This window comes from Crotalus tigris, unplaced genomic scaffold (assembly GCF_016545835.1).
Source record: "Crotalus tigris isolate CLP2741 ecotype Arizona unplaced genomic scaffold, ASM1654583v1 scf7180000018491.14276545383:2951260, whole genome shotgun sequence".
NCBI classification, from domain to species: domain Eukaryota; kingdom Metazoa; phylum Chordata; class Lepidosauria; order Squamata; family Viperidae; genus Crotalus; species Crotalus tigris.
In genome coordinates, this window is record NW_024097037.1 from 2,713,747 (window position 1) to 2,729,013 (window position 15,267).

Consider the following 15,267-nt stretch of genomic DNA (forward strand, 5'->3'; position numbering starts at 1 on the left):
CATTGGATTAGAGCTAGATAGTGGATATGTCTGAAGATTAAATTTTAAATATTTTTTCATGAATCAAATAACTGCATGCTTGGTGATATAATCTGGTTATTTAGTTAAGGTTAACTAGAGCATGTGGGTTGAATCCAAGCAGTGATTCATCCTTGGAAAAGGGGGTGGTCCAACCCATGCTTAAGAAGACATCCCCCCCCCCCGCCGCCCTCAAAAAAATCATGCTGGATCTGACTTCGTTAGATAATTTCTGGACTGCTTCCTTTTTAGGGAAAGTTGCTGAGAAAGTAGTCAGGTTGCAGTTTCAAAGGTCTCTAGGTGGATCTCTGGATCTCTCCCAGTAAGATTTCAAACCTGGATACAGTGTAGGGATGGCATTGATTTCATTTTTTGATATGTGGCAGGACTAGTATAGAGGTGGTATTTCTACTGGTTTCCTTGGTAGTATTGATGCCATTGATTATTATATTCTTTTGGACTGACTTAAGTGTTAGAAGTTCTGAAGTTGTAGTCATTCTTTTTTCACTTGGGCCAGTTCAAATTGGTGATGTTCTGGAGATGAGAGAAGAGATCTAACTCAAGGCTTTTGCTTTGTAGGCTATCGGGGCTATCCTACTTTACGAGCTTGATTCTTTTCTGACTCCTGTTTATATGAGACTGCTGGATGGGGTCATCCATAGGCATTGAGTTGGATGTTCCTCTCAACACTAGACCTTCCAAATGATACTATCAATATTCAGTTTTGATGTCTAGCACCTATAGGGGGATCTGGTTGAGGGAGAACAGGCTCAGACTTCACCCTTGTAATACAAGTAGCTGTAGATTTGGGGACCATCTGATCTAGAGACTTTCCATCTTTTTTCTGGATAGTGTAGCACTGCTCCAAATCTACCCAGTATGCAGTTTGGGAGTCCTACTAGACGTACAGCTATTACTCTAAGAGGAATAACACCAGTTGTGCCTATGCCTGAATGAGGAGGCTCTCCTCATAGTCATTCATGCCTTAGTTACCTCACAGTTGGATTACTGCAATGATTCCAGGTCCTCAATGACCTCTCAGAAGCTGCTGCTGGCAGGGATGTGAATAGGGTACCTCTCTACTTTATGAGCTACATTGATTACCAGTGAGCTTCTGAGTGTACTTCAAGATCCTGGTTCACACTATGAAGTTTTTCATGACATAGGCTGGGTTATTTGCAGGACTAGAAAATAATCTTTGATTATTTCTGCTCTTCTGGTTAGATCTGGCAGGGCCCAGTTTGATCGGACATAGTTGACAGTGTTATGTCACCTATGGTAGACAGTGTCATCAGGCAAGACACAGGAGTTGTGCCTTCTCTGTTACTTTCCTGTCCTTTGGGACCAACCAAATCTCAAGGAGTAACACAATTCCTCCTTGAGATTTGGTTGGCACTATCCTTTCCTGTTTTCAGAGGGCATAAAAATCTGAATCTTTTTCCCAAGCAATGGGGAAATTAAGCAAACAGCATAATCTGTTGGTTTAATTTTTCCCAGCACTGAGTGTTCTTATGTTTTGAATTTTCTTTTTCTTTTAAGTCATTTTATATGGACTTAATTGTTGTTTACTAATGATGTACACTGCCCCGAGTTATGTGCTGAGTGGCAGACTTTATAAATCAAACTAACTAAATAGATGAAAATTTATTCTTAAACCATCTGTCAAGTTTGTTAAGTTATTTTTCTGATAGGCAAGATTTTGTCACATTTCCATATGGGAAATAAGTTGATTTTGGTGGCTGAGAAGGTTTAATTCATTGGATGGATTTATGCATCAAACTAAGTCAGGATTTTTTTTTTTTAAAAAAATATATATATATTGAATAAGCCAGAGTAGCTTAGTTAACATATAATGCTTGGGTCTAAACAAGCCATAATGTTCTATTATGGATGACTTAATGACCAATTAGCATTTACTATATTTACACCAAAATAATCTAGTTTTCTTCTCAAAGAATTACTTATGGGTGTAGTAGATTTTCTTGAAAGAGTTAGAAAGCAACTAACACTGTTCCTGTATAACTGCTGAACATGAGCAAATGAGTGGGGGTGCTAATCAAGGTTAGTCTTGATCACCTGTATCCTTTGTTTATTTAGTTTGTTCATTTGTTAATTTCCCACCTTTCTATCAGGAGGTCAAGGTGAAATACATACCACTTTGACCTCCCATTTTTCTCCAAACCAACTAGTCTGTGAGACTCTTTAAACTAAGAGACATGAATACACATATATGAAAGTGTTACATGCATACATTTGTTGAGGGAAAAATATACTTCAGGATTGGTTTGAATAAGACTTGGACATGAAAAGGCTGGAATGTTCCAGAATACATTGGAACAATTTATTGTTTTCTAGATTACATTAATCCAGGGGATGATTTAGCAGTTTTCAGAAAATTGATCTTCTGAAACAGAATATGTTTGTGATACACCTGGCTATCTTAAATTCAGGTTCATTTTTCTTTTATGTAAATATGGAGTTTTCTTTTGTGCTAGAAAAATCAGCTAAATAAGAGAGTGAAGCCTCTTGAGGTACTCAAAATTTGCTATGAATAAGATAAGTAAGAAGGAGCATGCTCAGTTCAGCTCATCATGAAGTTCAGCTCATCATGAAGTTCAGCTCATCATGAAGAGATTATTAACAATGAAATGGGTACTTAAGGATATGTCTAGAACTATTATATTTTGCTGACTTTCTTAATGATTTGCTAGAAGCCTGTTTTAAAGCTAATGAAGATATCTGGATTTTTTTTTAATGCTGTTACAATTTTGTGTTGGAGAACTAGGAGTGTGCATTTTTAACTTCTTACTGTGTAAGAATGTTATGAGTAAGCAGCCAAGTATCTTCTTTTATTCCTCTTTTTATTTTTGTTTTCTCTTTCCCAATTGGAGGAAATTGGGAAGAACAAAGCTCTACGCTTCCCTTCTCCACGTCCTCTCTTCTCCCCTATCTCCATGAAAGTAGAAAACTCAGAGCATACTTTTTATTTAAGCATGCTATTTCTATAAAATAAATGTTCTTTTGAATCTGAAGCATCTCTTTTTGGATTGTTTTAACAGGCTTGATTCTATTCACATGCACATATTCTACTAAATATAGACTCACTGAGCTGGGGGAAACTCAAGAATTTCCCCTACACTTTGTTGCATAACAGTTATCATTTATGCACTATTAAGTGCGGTGCTACTGAGAAAGGTTCTGAAAAGACCATTCCAGCATTCTGCTCATATCCTTAGAAATATTTTGTCTCCACGTTTTCTCTCTAATTTCATGCCAAGCCAGTAACAAGTTATTGAGATAATTGATCTACTTTCAAATTAAGTAGAAAGGAATCGTATAGAAATGGTGATTAATTTATTTTCTCTTTGCAAAATTCATTCTAGCTTCTTTGTAGAAGAAAATAACATTTATATTTATCCTATTTTGAAACGATGAATTTTAATGCAAGTATTTTTGCTTGTTTGCTTGCTTTCATTATGATTCAGTGTGATCTATAGTGATTTCATAAGTACTCTTTGTTTTTTGCATTTGTATCTGTTATCTAGGCTGATATACTAAAGTAAAAGAAAGTTGTGAGGTTTTATGTCACCTTTTCTGACATGTATCTATTTATAGGATGGTCACTTTCAATTTGAGTAGCATTTGAGCATGCAGTGGGTAACTTAATTGAGCATTGGACTCAGTGCTTCTCTTTTATCCTTCTGAAATCTGTACTCCTTCAAATCACGTGAAGTATTAATATCACTTTACAATGCCTTTGTAAGGCCACACTTGGAATACTGCATCCAGTTTTAGTCACCACAATGTAAAAAAGATGTTGAGACTCTAGAAAGAGTACAGAGAAGAGCAACAAAGATGATTAGGGGACTGAGGCCAAAACATATAAGGAACGGTTGCTGGAATTGGGTATGTCTAGTTTAATGAAGAGAAGGACGAGGGGGGGACATGATAGCAGTATTCCAATATCTCAGGGGCTGCCACAAAGAAGAGGGAGTCAAGCTATTTTCCAAGGTGCCTGAAGGCAGGACAAGAAGCAATGGATGGAAACTAATCAAGGAGAGAAGCAGCCTAGAACTAAGGAGAAACTTCCTGACAGTTAGAACAATTAACCAGTGGAACAACCTGCCTCCAGAAGTGGTGAATGCTCCAACACTGGAAATTTTTAAGAAGAGACTGGACAGCCATTTGTCTGAAATGGTATAGGGTTGGACTAGATGACCTCCAAGATCCTTTCCAACTTATTATTTTTATTATTGATCATCGCACAGTCAGCCAGATGTTCAGACTGGATTTGGCATTTTGTTTATCGAGTCCTTACCCAGGACCTGGGATAGGCATTATTATTAAATGTATTAAACATACTGTCTTTCCATTTCTTTCCCCTTTTGTGGTGGACTTTGGTTTTTTTTTTTAGGGGGCTCCATGTTTAAACTTCCTTGTCAATTTCCGTGACCGTGAAAGAGACTCATGTTATTTGAATGATAAGGAAAAGCATATTAATTAGAAGCTGTTTAGTATTTGTCAGATCATTTCTTTCTTACTCTGTCTTTTCAGAGTCTTTTTGTCTTCAGCTTTCTTCCTTTGATGTGTGTTTGGATTTGATATTCTCCTAAAATATCATTTGGTTTAATTCAGTCATAGCTTTGTTTCAATCAAAAATTAGCATATGGTAACTTTGCATATGCAAAACATAGCATATGCAAAATACAGCATATGCAACTTTGTAGGCAAATATAAAAATTAAGATATAAATGGGCTGTCAAGCTATATTCCTAAAATACAGAATTTGTCATTTTATGGAGATCTTGGTTTTATGAAGCCTGGGGCTTGGCAAGGAGGATAATCTTATGCAAATGGAAAGAAATATATTTTCCTGTTGAATTCAGATATGAGCCTTATCTATTTTTGAAAAGATCTCCATATGATCCAGACTGAATAATAAGCTTGATTTATTCTATACCGATGCTAAATGAAAATTATATCAGTATTTCTTCTTCTGTACTTAATCACCTCCATGTACATATTTTTTTTATTACAAACCACAGCATTTTTATCGGCATTGTAATTGCTTGTATTTTACTGTTAATAATAATTAAATAATTAAAACGAAAGTAAAATAGACAACTTATGTAAAATTATAAGAAAGAATGTAATAGATTTGATTGAAGGTGGATTAATCTTGTTGAGTCGAATGTGGAAAAATGAAACTAAGTTTAATTATTAATGAAAGTGCATGTCAGAAAGAATGAATTGGTATCATTAGATAGTTGTGAATGCTCATGAAAGTAGGTATCTGGAGTAATCTTGAACTGAGTGATGTGATTTGATTTGGTGAATGTTACATTCATATCACAAAGGAAGAACCAAGCTTAAATTTGCCAAAATATGCAAAATTCTATTGAATGTGATTCTGGAGAAAAATGACCTGGTTAGATGACTTGAATGAATGGATGGTAATGAGATGAACATTGGGACTGTTCAGAGTTGCAAAATTGAATGAGAAAATGATGATTGTTTACCACATACTTACTTAGAAATATGTGTTTGTTTTGAATTGAGGGTTTATGTTTTAATCTATTCACATGTACGCATGGAAAAGGAAGGAATATAAATCAAAAAGCTTTACTGATTTGTTTATGATGAGAGATTGAAAGAGTTAGTGAACAATATCATCATGATGAGAGATCCTAAATGTGACATGCAATATTCTTGACAGTTTCTGATTGCTTTTGGGGGAAAAATAGAGGCACAGAAAGAAGGGAAAATGTGAAGGAAATCAGAATAGAAATAGAGGAAGTGGCACCTAGGAAGAAGAATCATAGAACTATAGAGCTGGAAGGAGCATAAGGATCAAATATGATTCTGTATGAAAAGTATTGGAAAATAGATTAGTGTTGTAACATAAAGAATGAGAAGTGTACATAAAGAAATTTGATACGGAAGCTGCTTGGAATGGAATGGAAAGAGATTTTAACAAATGTACAGATGGATGTGGAAGAATTAAAATGGGAAGTACGAATAAAGCTGTTCATTCCTCATATTACATTACTAATTTGTATTGATAGATTTGGGTGATCTATTGAGTTCTCCAGCACTGGAGATGGATAATCCACGCAGTGGGTTGAGACTGTATTCCTGGCCAATCAGATCAGTCAGCCAAAGTTGCCACGCCCGTCCTGGACCATGATTCTCCAGTCTTGACTGATCTGGCCACACAGAAAGACGTACAACTTTGGCTCCTGGGCAGGTATAGTTCCTTTCCATTGGGGGGATTTTCTTCTAGTAGCTGAAATTGCTTAGTTTAAAAGTTAATTAGAGATAATTTAATTCAATTTAATTGATTACTCAAAAATTTCCTGGCTAAATTGTAAGACTCAGGAAGTCAGATTCCCTACAGGGGAAACCACCCTCACTTAAAAGGGGGAAATCCCTAACTCCCCTCCCTAACCCAAACCCCAACCACCTTCCCACAGCCGGAGCAGCTGGCAGCCGCCTTAAACAAACGGGGAGGCTCGTGCAACCCCTCGCGTTAAAAAGAAAGAAAGAAAGACAGAAAGGCAAGCAATTAGCGAGGGGAGCGGAGGACAAAGGGGACGCATGCTGGGAGGGAGATTGATTAAGGGAAACAGCTGGTGTGCGAAGGAGCAGTCTCTTTCACTCACCAGGCTGCTCAGGATTTTTAAACGAGGAGCCATTGTCTGCACAGCTGGGAGCACGCGCGGCTCTTTGTTACAACCGCACGTGGCACAGGCAGCCTTTTTAGCACAGGCGCAATAATCTCCTGCTCCTTTTAACACATGCGCAGTAGTCTCCTGGCAGCGGCGGCCATATTTTTGTCCAAACGGGATCTAAGGCTCCCTGAGAAGCCTAGGTTCAGCCGCTGGAGTGAATTAATAGGCAAGCAGTACTAGGGTACTAAAGCATCTATTATTCATTCAGAGACATTCAAATCAGACACATAGCTGCTGGTTCCAGGACTTGGTGTCTTCAATCTAAAGTAAATAAGAACCTTTCATAACTAACTGTGTTTAGTTGCCTTTGGCTCCTTCTGGACTTCGGGTCCCCCATTAGTGGCCCGTACGCTTCTGGATTTAGTGGTGGGTTCCAGGCATCCCCAGTCACGTGCCTGTCCTTACCCGCCATAGTCAAGCCGGGTTCCAGGCATTCCCATTAGCGTGCCTGTTCTTATCCGTGCACAGTGACTAACCCTGACAATTTTGCAGAGTCTGCTCCTGAGTTCCAGACGCCCCCAGTAGTGCGCCTGTCCTTACTCAAAGTTGGAGCTCTCCTACTACCTGGGTCCCCCCTATCGCGGCCCGGCGTTAGTGGAGAATGGAGGAAGCAATCATTCCCTCCAGTGGAGCCCTGCCTTCATCCTCTGGAGCACCCGCTTCAGAGGATTCGGAATCCTCTGCAGCCCCTAGAAAGGCTGCAAGGAAGTCATCAAAGAAGGCTGACAAGCAGGCAATCAGAAGACACCAAGCCCTAGAAAAAGAGTTCGACAGAGCCCAGAAAAGGGCCAGAATTGAAAATAGGTGCAAGGTGTACCTATCACAGGAATGCCTCAGCAGCATAAAGAAAGCCGTAAAACAGGTAAGCCGCGGTCAGTCAGGGACGCTGGTCTGCCTGTCCCAGCTGCTAGGGAAGATGATATCGACCATAGCAATAGTTCCTTGGGCAAGGCTGCACTCAAGAGAACTGCAGTGGTTCATGCTCCCGTTTCAGAGACAGAAAATCAGTGCATCCCGGAAGAGGGTAGGCATACCTCTGAGAGTACGACACTCCCTCAGGTGGTGGCTATCTCCAGCTCTCCTCAGGGGGTCCCCCTTCAGGGAACCAGACAGAGTAGTAGTCACAACAGATGCGAGCTTATTCGGCTGGGGAGGCCACTTGGGGACCAAGTGGACACAGGGCCGCTGGTCAGCGGTGGATCTCCGACACAACATAAACTGGCTTGAGCTGCGGGCTATTCACCTAGCGTTAAGGCATTTTCACAGCAGCATAAAAGGCAGGCACATACTGGTCCTGACAGACAACGTGACAGCCAAGGCCCACATAAACCGTCGGGGGCACACACTCTCGCTCGCTCTCGGCCGAGGCCCTCCTACTGGGGGCCTGGGCGGAACAAAATCTGGCCTCCATAAAGGCCGACCACATATCGGGGGAGGCAAACATCCAAGCAGATCTGTTGAGCAGATCAACAATAGATCACTCGGAGTGGCAACTACACCCGAGGATCTTCAGGGAGGTCTGTCACCGCTTCGGGCTTCCCCAGGTGGACCTTTTTGCCTCTCCTTCCAATGCCCACCTAACTCGCTTCTTCTCCCGATTCCCATCCAGGGGAGCAGAGCAGACGGACGCGTTACGGAGCCCATGGCCAAGGGGACTCCTGTACGCGTTTCCACCCTTACCTCTCCTTCCAGCAGTAGTACGCAAGATTCTGCGGGAAAGGGCTGAGGTAATCCTTGTGGCCCCTTATTGGCCAAGGAGACCTTGGTTCGCAGACTTGAGGAGTCTCTCCCGCACGAATCCATGGCGGATTCCTCCGGAGAGGATCTCCCTCAAGCAGGGGGAGATCTCCCACCCAGAGCCACAATGGCTACAACTAGCCGTCTGGCTCTTGAACGGTCAATTTTAGCCAAGGGGGCTTGCTCACAGGGTGTAATTAGGGTCATACAGGCATCAAGGCGCCCCTCCACGAACCGTATCTACGAGGCCACGTGGAGAAGCTTCCAATCATGGTGCTCTAAACAGGAATTGTTACTCGAAGGGATCACAATTCCCAAGATCCTAGAATTTTTACTAGATGGCCTAGAGAGGGACCTCTCGCCAAACACGCTGCGCAGGCAAATCGCCGCCCTCTCAACTATACTTTCTGCCAGCCCCGGTGAATCCTTGGGCAAGCATCCCTTAATACGATCCTTCCTCAAGGGGGCTGCGAACATCAGACCGCCAACCGTGCACAGGTATCCATCGTGGGAACTACCACGAGTACTACAAGCTCTTACCAGAGCGCCCTTCGAACCACTCAAAACATGTGACATTCGCTACCTGACCCATAAGGTAGCATTCTTAGTAGCTATCACGTCAGCTCGACGGATATCCGAGTTAGCTTCTCTCTCAACGAGGAAGGACCTGTGTCATTTTCACAGGGACAAGGTAGTCCTAAGAATAGACCCTTCATTCATTCCAAAGGTCAACTCCTTTTTTCACAGATCACAGGAAATAGTCCTACCAGACTTCTGTCCAAACCCAGCTCATCCCCTGGAGCAACAATGGCACACCTTGGACGTACGAAGGGCACTAAGCCATTACATTTCGCGCACAGCGGAATTCCGACGCTCGGAAGCGCTTTTCATATCCTTCCACCCCGCTACTAAGGGCCGGAAGGTCTCGTCCTCTACCATCGGTAGGTGGATTAGGGCATACATCACTGGGGCATACCAGGCGGAGTCCTTGCAAGTCCCCAAGCATATCACGGCCCACTCCACAAGGAGTGCTGCCACCTCAGCAGCATGGGCCATGCAGGCTTCTATTGAAGAGGTATGCAGGGCAGCCACTTGGGCCTCGCCCTCTCCATTCATTCGCCATTACAAAATCGACAAGTAGTCCTCTGCAGAGGCCTCCTTCTGTAGGAGGGTTCTCCAGCAGGTTCTAGACCAAAGTTACACATGGGACCAGTCTATTCCCCAACCCAAGGGACAATAGGCTTTGGTATGTCCCACTGCGTGGATTATCCATCTCCAGTGCTGGAGAAGGGGCGTTGACTTACCTGAATGCCTTTTCTCAGCACAGAGATGGATAATCCACACCCACCCTTATAGACTAGGATAATAGGGTATATTTAGTGGAGCCAAAACGTCTTACTGTCAGTCAATGGCTGCGCTCGTGTCAAGACTGGAGAATCATGGTCCAGGACGGGCGTGGCAACTTTGGCTGACTGATCTGATTGGCCAGGAATACAGTTTCAACCCACTGCGTGGATTATCCATCTCCGTGCTGAGAAAAGGCGTTCAGGTAAGTCAACGCCCCATCTATTTCAGTTGCATGTTTCTATGATGATCTGATTCTCTTAAATCAAAATTACCTCCTCATTTTGCAGCAGGCAAGATTGTGAAAAAGAGATGCATGTTTACCATATAATGTTGGTGGATAAAGTTCTGTTTCTGATGTTATATAGTTTCTTCCTTAAAAAATCTGGATTGTGTGTATTTGAATGTATTTATTTATTTATTTGTATTCCACCTTTATTATTTTTACAAATAACTCAAGGTAGTGAACATATCCAACACTTTCTTCCTCCTATTTTCCTCACAACAACACTGTGAGGTGAGTTGGACTGACATAATCATTGAATTATAACATACATTATTACATACAATACATACATACAATATTATATGTGTCACAGTATGCTAAATTAGAATTATTCCCCTATGTGATTTTTCACTGTAGCCTTGCCTTCTCCCCATAGATTTTGATTGCCTTTCAAAATTTGATCTCTATAAAAGACATCACACTCTTGCAGCGTGTAATTCTGATATGAAATCTTTTCGGTGTAATAACCAAATGCTTATATTTTTAATTAATATTAGTTGTTAGTGAGATTGTTTAGTGTTTTATTTTAAATGCTCTCTGCTATTATTATTAGGAGTTCTGGAAGAAGCAGAATTCTACAACATTGGGTCTCTAATCAGACTAATAAAAGACAGACTGGAGGAAAAGGATTACGTCATAACCCAGGTGTGTTGGGAAATGTCAGAATTATATTTAAGAGAAATTGAAAACAAAAGTGCTCAGAATATTAAGTTTCATTTTTCAAAAAAATTGAACAAATGTTACAAGACTGAGAATAAACAAGCCAGCATTCAATTGTTAAAGCAGGGACTGTTTTAATTCAGCTAATTTTGGGGTATTTATTATTCACTGTTAATAAGGTGTTAATTATGCAATTGGAAAGAATGAAAGAATGATTCCTGAAAACTCAGTCTGTATTTTTTGGGAGAAAGATCATATATGGGAACAGGGAAAAGGCAGTACTCTCAGCACTTGGTCTTTGATTATTGTTATGAGAGAAATGAGAAGCTGGAAAACTTCCTAGGATTTCACATATTAAGCTACTTGTCCATATATCTCCTATTCTGACTGATGGCAATTCTCATACTATACTGCAGCTTTTCCCAACCAGGTGCCTTCCAGATGTGTTGGCACAATATCAGTTTCAGCCTCAAATGATCAAAGCAATATGGGCTGGGAATTCTGGGAATTGAAATCCCAACCCATCTGGAGGTTGCTGAAATGAGGAAATCTGTACTTCTGGATTTCTCTTAACTGAAGATAATGTCTAAACCTTTGAGACAGATTGCTCTTTTTATTCTCATATATCTCATGTGTGGCCTTGCTCTGAGTCTCCACGTGAGAATAGTGCAAAACGTTTCATTTCAAGGCATAAAATTTTCAGGCATGAAATTTCATGTCCCTCTCTTCCTTCCAAGCTCAGAACTGCTTACTCCTTTTGACATTATTCCTACACCAGTATTACTTATTTCGGTTGTCAGAAAACTCTAGATTCTTAGCCCTTAGCCCAGCCCTGCCAGAAGATGTTCACTTGTTGAGTTAAACGGCCAAAGCTCTTCTCCTTGCTCATCTAAAACTTTTCAGTCTAATGCACTTATACAGATGTTCCAACAACTAGCAGTTGCTTCTGTCTTTTCTATAGCATAGACCAGTGATGGCAAATCTTTTAGAGACTGAGTGCCCAAACAGCAACCCAAAACCCACTTATGCATCGTTGGGTGCCAGGTGGGTGTGGCCCATAGGGTGGGTGTGGCTGTGGTGGTAACAGCAGACTGGGTGGGACTAAAAAGTTCAATCAATCAATTCCAACTCTACAAGATCTTTTTTTCCCCTGCGAGAAGTTGAAATTGACTGATTGATTGAACCTTTTTTTTTGTACACAGTGCTGGAGGTTTTATAAAACCCAGCTGAAGGCATAAGGACTGGGGTGACGGCGCGCGTGCCCACAGAGAGGGCTCTGAATGCCACCTCTGGCACCTCTGCCATAGGTTCACCACCACTGGCATAGACTTCTCTCCACTCAGAGGCAGAATTGAGGATGAGAAGCCACTGTCTGGCTTTGTTTATTAGTAGAAAATCTGGACAGGTAGACAGGAAAGCCCTTGCTGATATGATCTGTTGTTCCTTGACCTGCTTCTTCTAGGTGCCACCAAAGCATGTCTACAGAGTGCTGCAGTGTCAGGAGGAAGAGCTCACACAGATGGTTTCTACAATGTCAGATGGGTGGCGCTTTGAACAGGTATGCAAGATAATTTCATTTATTTATTAAATTTATTAAAAAATGAGTATAGGTTTCCCAGTGTTGAATTTGATAGTGATTTCAGAATCTTCAGGTTTTTTTAAATAGAATATACAATCATTTTTTAAACAGAATATGCTTCACATGTGCATCTCTCTGGCTCTTATAAGTAATTCACGAACCAGATTCAAAGAAGGAAGAAACATATTGACCTAATAAACTTTATTAGTCATTTTTTCCCGCTTCTGACTGCATACCTGGGAATAAGTTTCGCTAAACTTTATGGTGCTTACTTTTTAATAAGACACGTGTTGTGCAAGACATTTGTACAATCTTGTGCCTGATTATCAGTATGTCCCACTATTTTCAGTGCTTTTTAATGAATATAGATAAGATTGTAGGCATAAATTGTGAATTGACAATACTCCCAATTCTTAGACTATATAAGTTTAAGATTTATAATTTTTTCAGATCCTAGAACATTCCAAACTTAACTGGAGATCGAGGGGAAATATTCCTTAGCTCTTTCTATGGCATGATAAAAATCTTTTGGCAGATTGAAACTTTCTGGCTCTATTGAAAAACACGGTAAATTTCTTTTGTATCTTGTCATATAAAGACCACTAACAGATGCACTAACATTAAGTCTTCTGCACTAATCCTAACATTTGCCCTCTTCAGACCTTGTGTTCCTTTTCAGACTAGAAGTGTTCCCATTTTTGCATCATTTGGCATAACAGGCATTCATTCATCTCTTTCTATAGTTGGTGAATATTGGATCATCCTATAACTATGGGAATGAGGATCAATCGGAATTCCTGTGTGTTGTCTCGAAGGAACTGTGCAGCTCACCCTGTGGCCTCTATTCTGAGTCCATCCGGAAAGTCAAGGTTAGGGAATCCTTAAAATCCTGAAATTTAAATGACTTACTTTCTCAACTATCTTTTCAGCTATCAAATGGCAAACTTGTTAAGACTTGCTCTTTGCTGTTCCCTATCATGTCCAATTTAGTTTCAGAAATGTTTATTTTTAAGCCAATGATCCATGTTTTCTCCCTTTTAAAAATATTTCTGAGACAGCGAGCCCAACACTCAAAGGAGGGGTGGGGGAACCTCATGCTGGACTGCCGCCTCCCCTTCCACCATCTCGCCAGCCGGGACCACTGTCAGGACTCACCACAGCCTGCCTTGCTGATGCCTGGACTGGGTCCGGGTCTGGGGGGCCACCAGTTAATGGGCGCAGGTGTTCGGTGCCACCTCAGCCTCCCAGACACCCTCTTCGCTGGCGGGAGCCACTGCCAGGACTGCTGGGACCAACGGCGGCTGGGAGCACATCTGCTGACATCGGAGACTGCGCCAGGATGCTGCCAGCTGTCCGGCAGCTCGGCATGTTGATGAGGGGAATCCTTGCAGTGGTTGTGAAGAGGGGATTCCCCACAGGCCATGGTGTGAGGCAAGGACGGGTGGCGCAGTGCCGTGGGAGGCAGCGGAACAAGGGGATTCCTGGCAATTCGGACGCTGGAAGCCTGCCTGGGATCTGCTCCAGCAAGCCATCCGATGCGTGGCAAGGAAAGGAAGCGATGTCCCGACTGGCCTCTTATGAGCTCTGCATGCCGGAAGCTGGTTTGCAGATTGGGGGGTGGGACTCCAACATGGAGAGGCTATGTAAAGCGCTAGGAGCAGTTAATTCCCAGTGCTAACTTTCTCCAGTATGAAATAAATCATCTATCATCTGTACCTTGCCTGCTGCTTTTTCTTGAGGACAGAGAAGGACGTCTTGACAGTAAGTTAGCGCTCCACTTTCTTTTTTACCTTTTCCAATTCCTGTGCTGGTTAGGGAATGGCAGAGGGAACGCAAGGAGCTGTCCCGGCAGCAGAGGAGGGCGAGCCAGCCGGAGCTGCGGCACCAATGCATATTGCAGAGCCAGGGGATGCCCAGCCATTGATGAGGCCCAAGGAGCGGCACCTACTGCCTGCAGCCACGGTGAGTGAATCCCAGGAGGCAGGGGTCCCGGCACCTTTGTGGGAATGGATGCTTAGCCCTGTGCTTGCCCGCCCGGACCCTGGCCGGATAACCACACCGGGTGCCGGGGGACCTCTAATGGAATGGAGGGAGAGGCAATTCACAGAGGAGGATGAGGAGGAGTGGAGTTATTCCATGGCACCCGGAAGACAGATGATGGACATCCTCTGGGATCGGTTCGGCGAGATGGGATACGTGGACCTTCCCTCATGGCCACGAGTGAAGGCTGGCCATGGGACAGCACCTTGGTCTCGAGTTGAGATGCAGCCAGCTTTGTCAGAACCATCGCGATTTCATCTAGCCAGCCTGAGGTTCCAGGTTTCTCCTGGCATTGGTACGCCTCAGGTGAGGGCCCCTGTCCTGGGCATCCCAACAGCTCAGTCACGCCCTAGATGGGAGGGAAGGTCATTGGCAAATCATCATGGCGTACCCACAAGGTAAACAGCAAGCTCCGGACTGGCGGATGGCAGGCCCTGGTGACCACCGGTTTTCCACTATGGACGAAGGCCTCTGGGGAACAGGGCTGCCTCTGGGGACATGGGGTCCAGGGTTGGCTTGGGGTCCGCTGCCAATACTGGAGACTTTTGACGGGAACCCGGATGTCTTGGCAATGTTCTTTAGCCACGTCATCAGCCACCTGGACCGTTACACCCAGTTCTATTCATCCCAATGGGCGATGGTGGTGGCGGTGACAGCTAGTCTGCAGAACAAGGTAGTGGCATGAGTGGCGGACCTCTATAGTGACCACTCGAGGGAGCTGGCCGACACCGGCCTGTTCCTGGAAGCTCTACAGTCCAGATTTGAGGACATCTCCCGGGTCTAGTGGGCTGAGGCGGAGGTACTGGCGTTGAAACAGCGGGGCCAGTCCGCCATGGAATACATCCGGGACTTCCAACGGGTGGCTGGGAGAC

The 15,267-nt window shown here is 42.9% G+C and overlaps 1 protein-coding gene across 2 annotated transcripts in view; it reads left to right on the plus strand.

Annotated features, from left to right (window-relative positions):
• KCTD17 (potassium channel tetramerization domain containing 17) overlaps positions 1-15,267 on the plus strand; it is a 36,356-nt gene that overhangs the window by 8,692 nt on the left and 12,397 nt on the right. Inside the window, exons 3-6 of one of the 2 annotated variants that reach the window (XM_039353116.1) lie at positions 10,670-10,761; positions 12,239-12,334; positions 13,099-13,224; positions 14,171-14,317. In XM_039353116.1, the coding sequence (XP_039209050.1) occupies positions 10,670-10,761; positions 12,239-12,334; positions 13,099-13,224; positions 14,171-14,317 (461 nt within the window). The remainder of the gene's footprint in view (positions 1-10,669; positions 10,762-12,238; positions 12,335-13,098; positions 13,225-14,170; positions 14,318-15,267) is intronic. The other variant, XM_039353118.1, reaches the window with a different exon arrangement.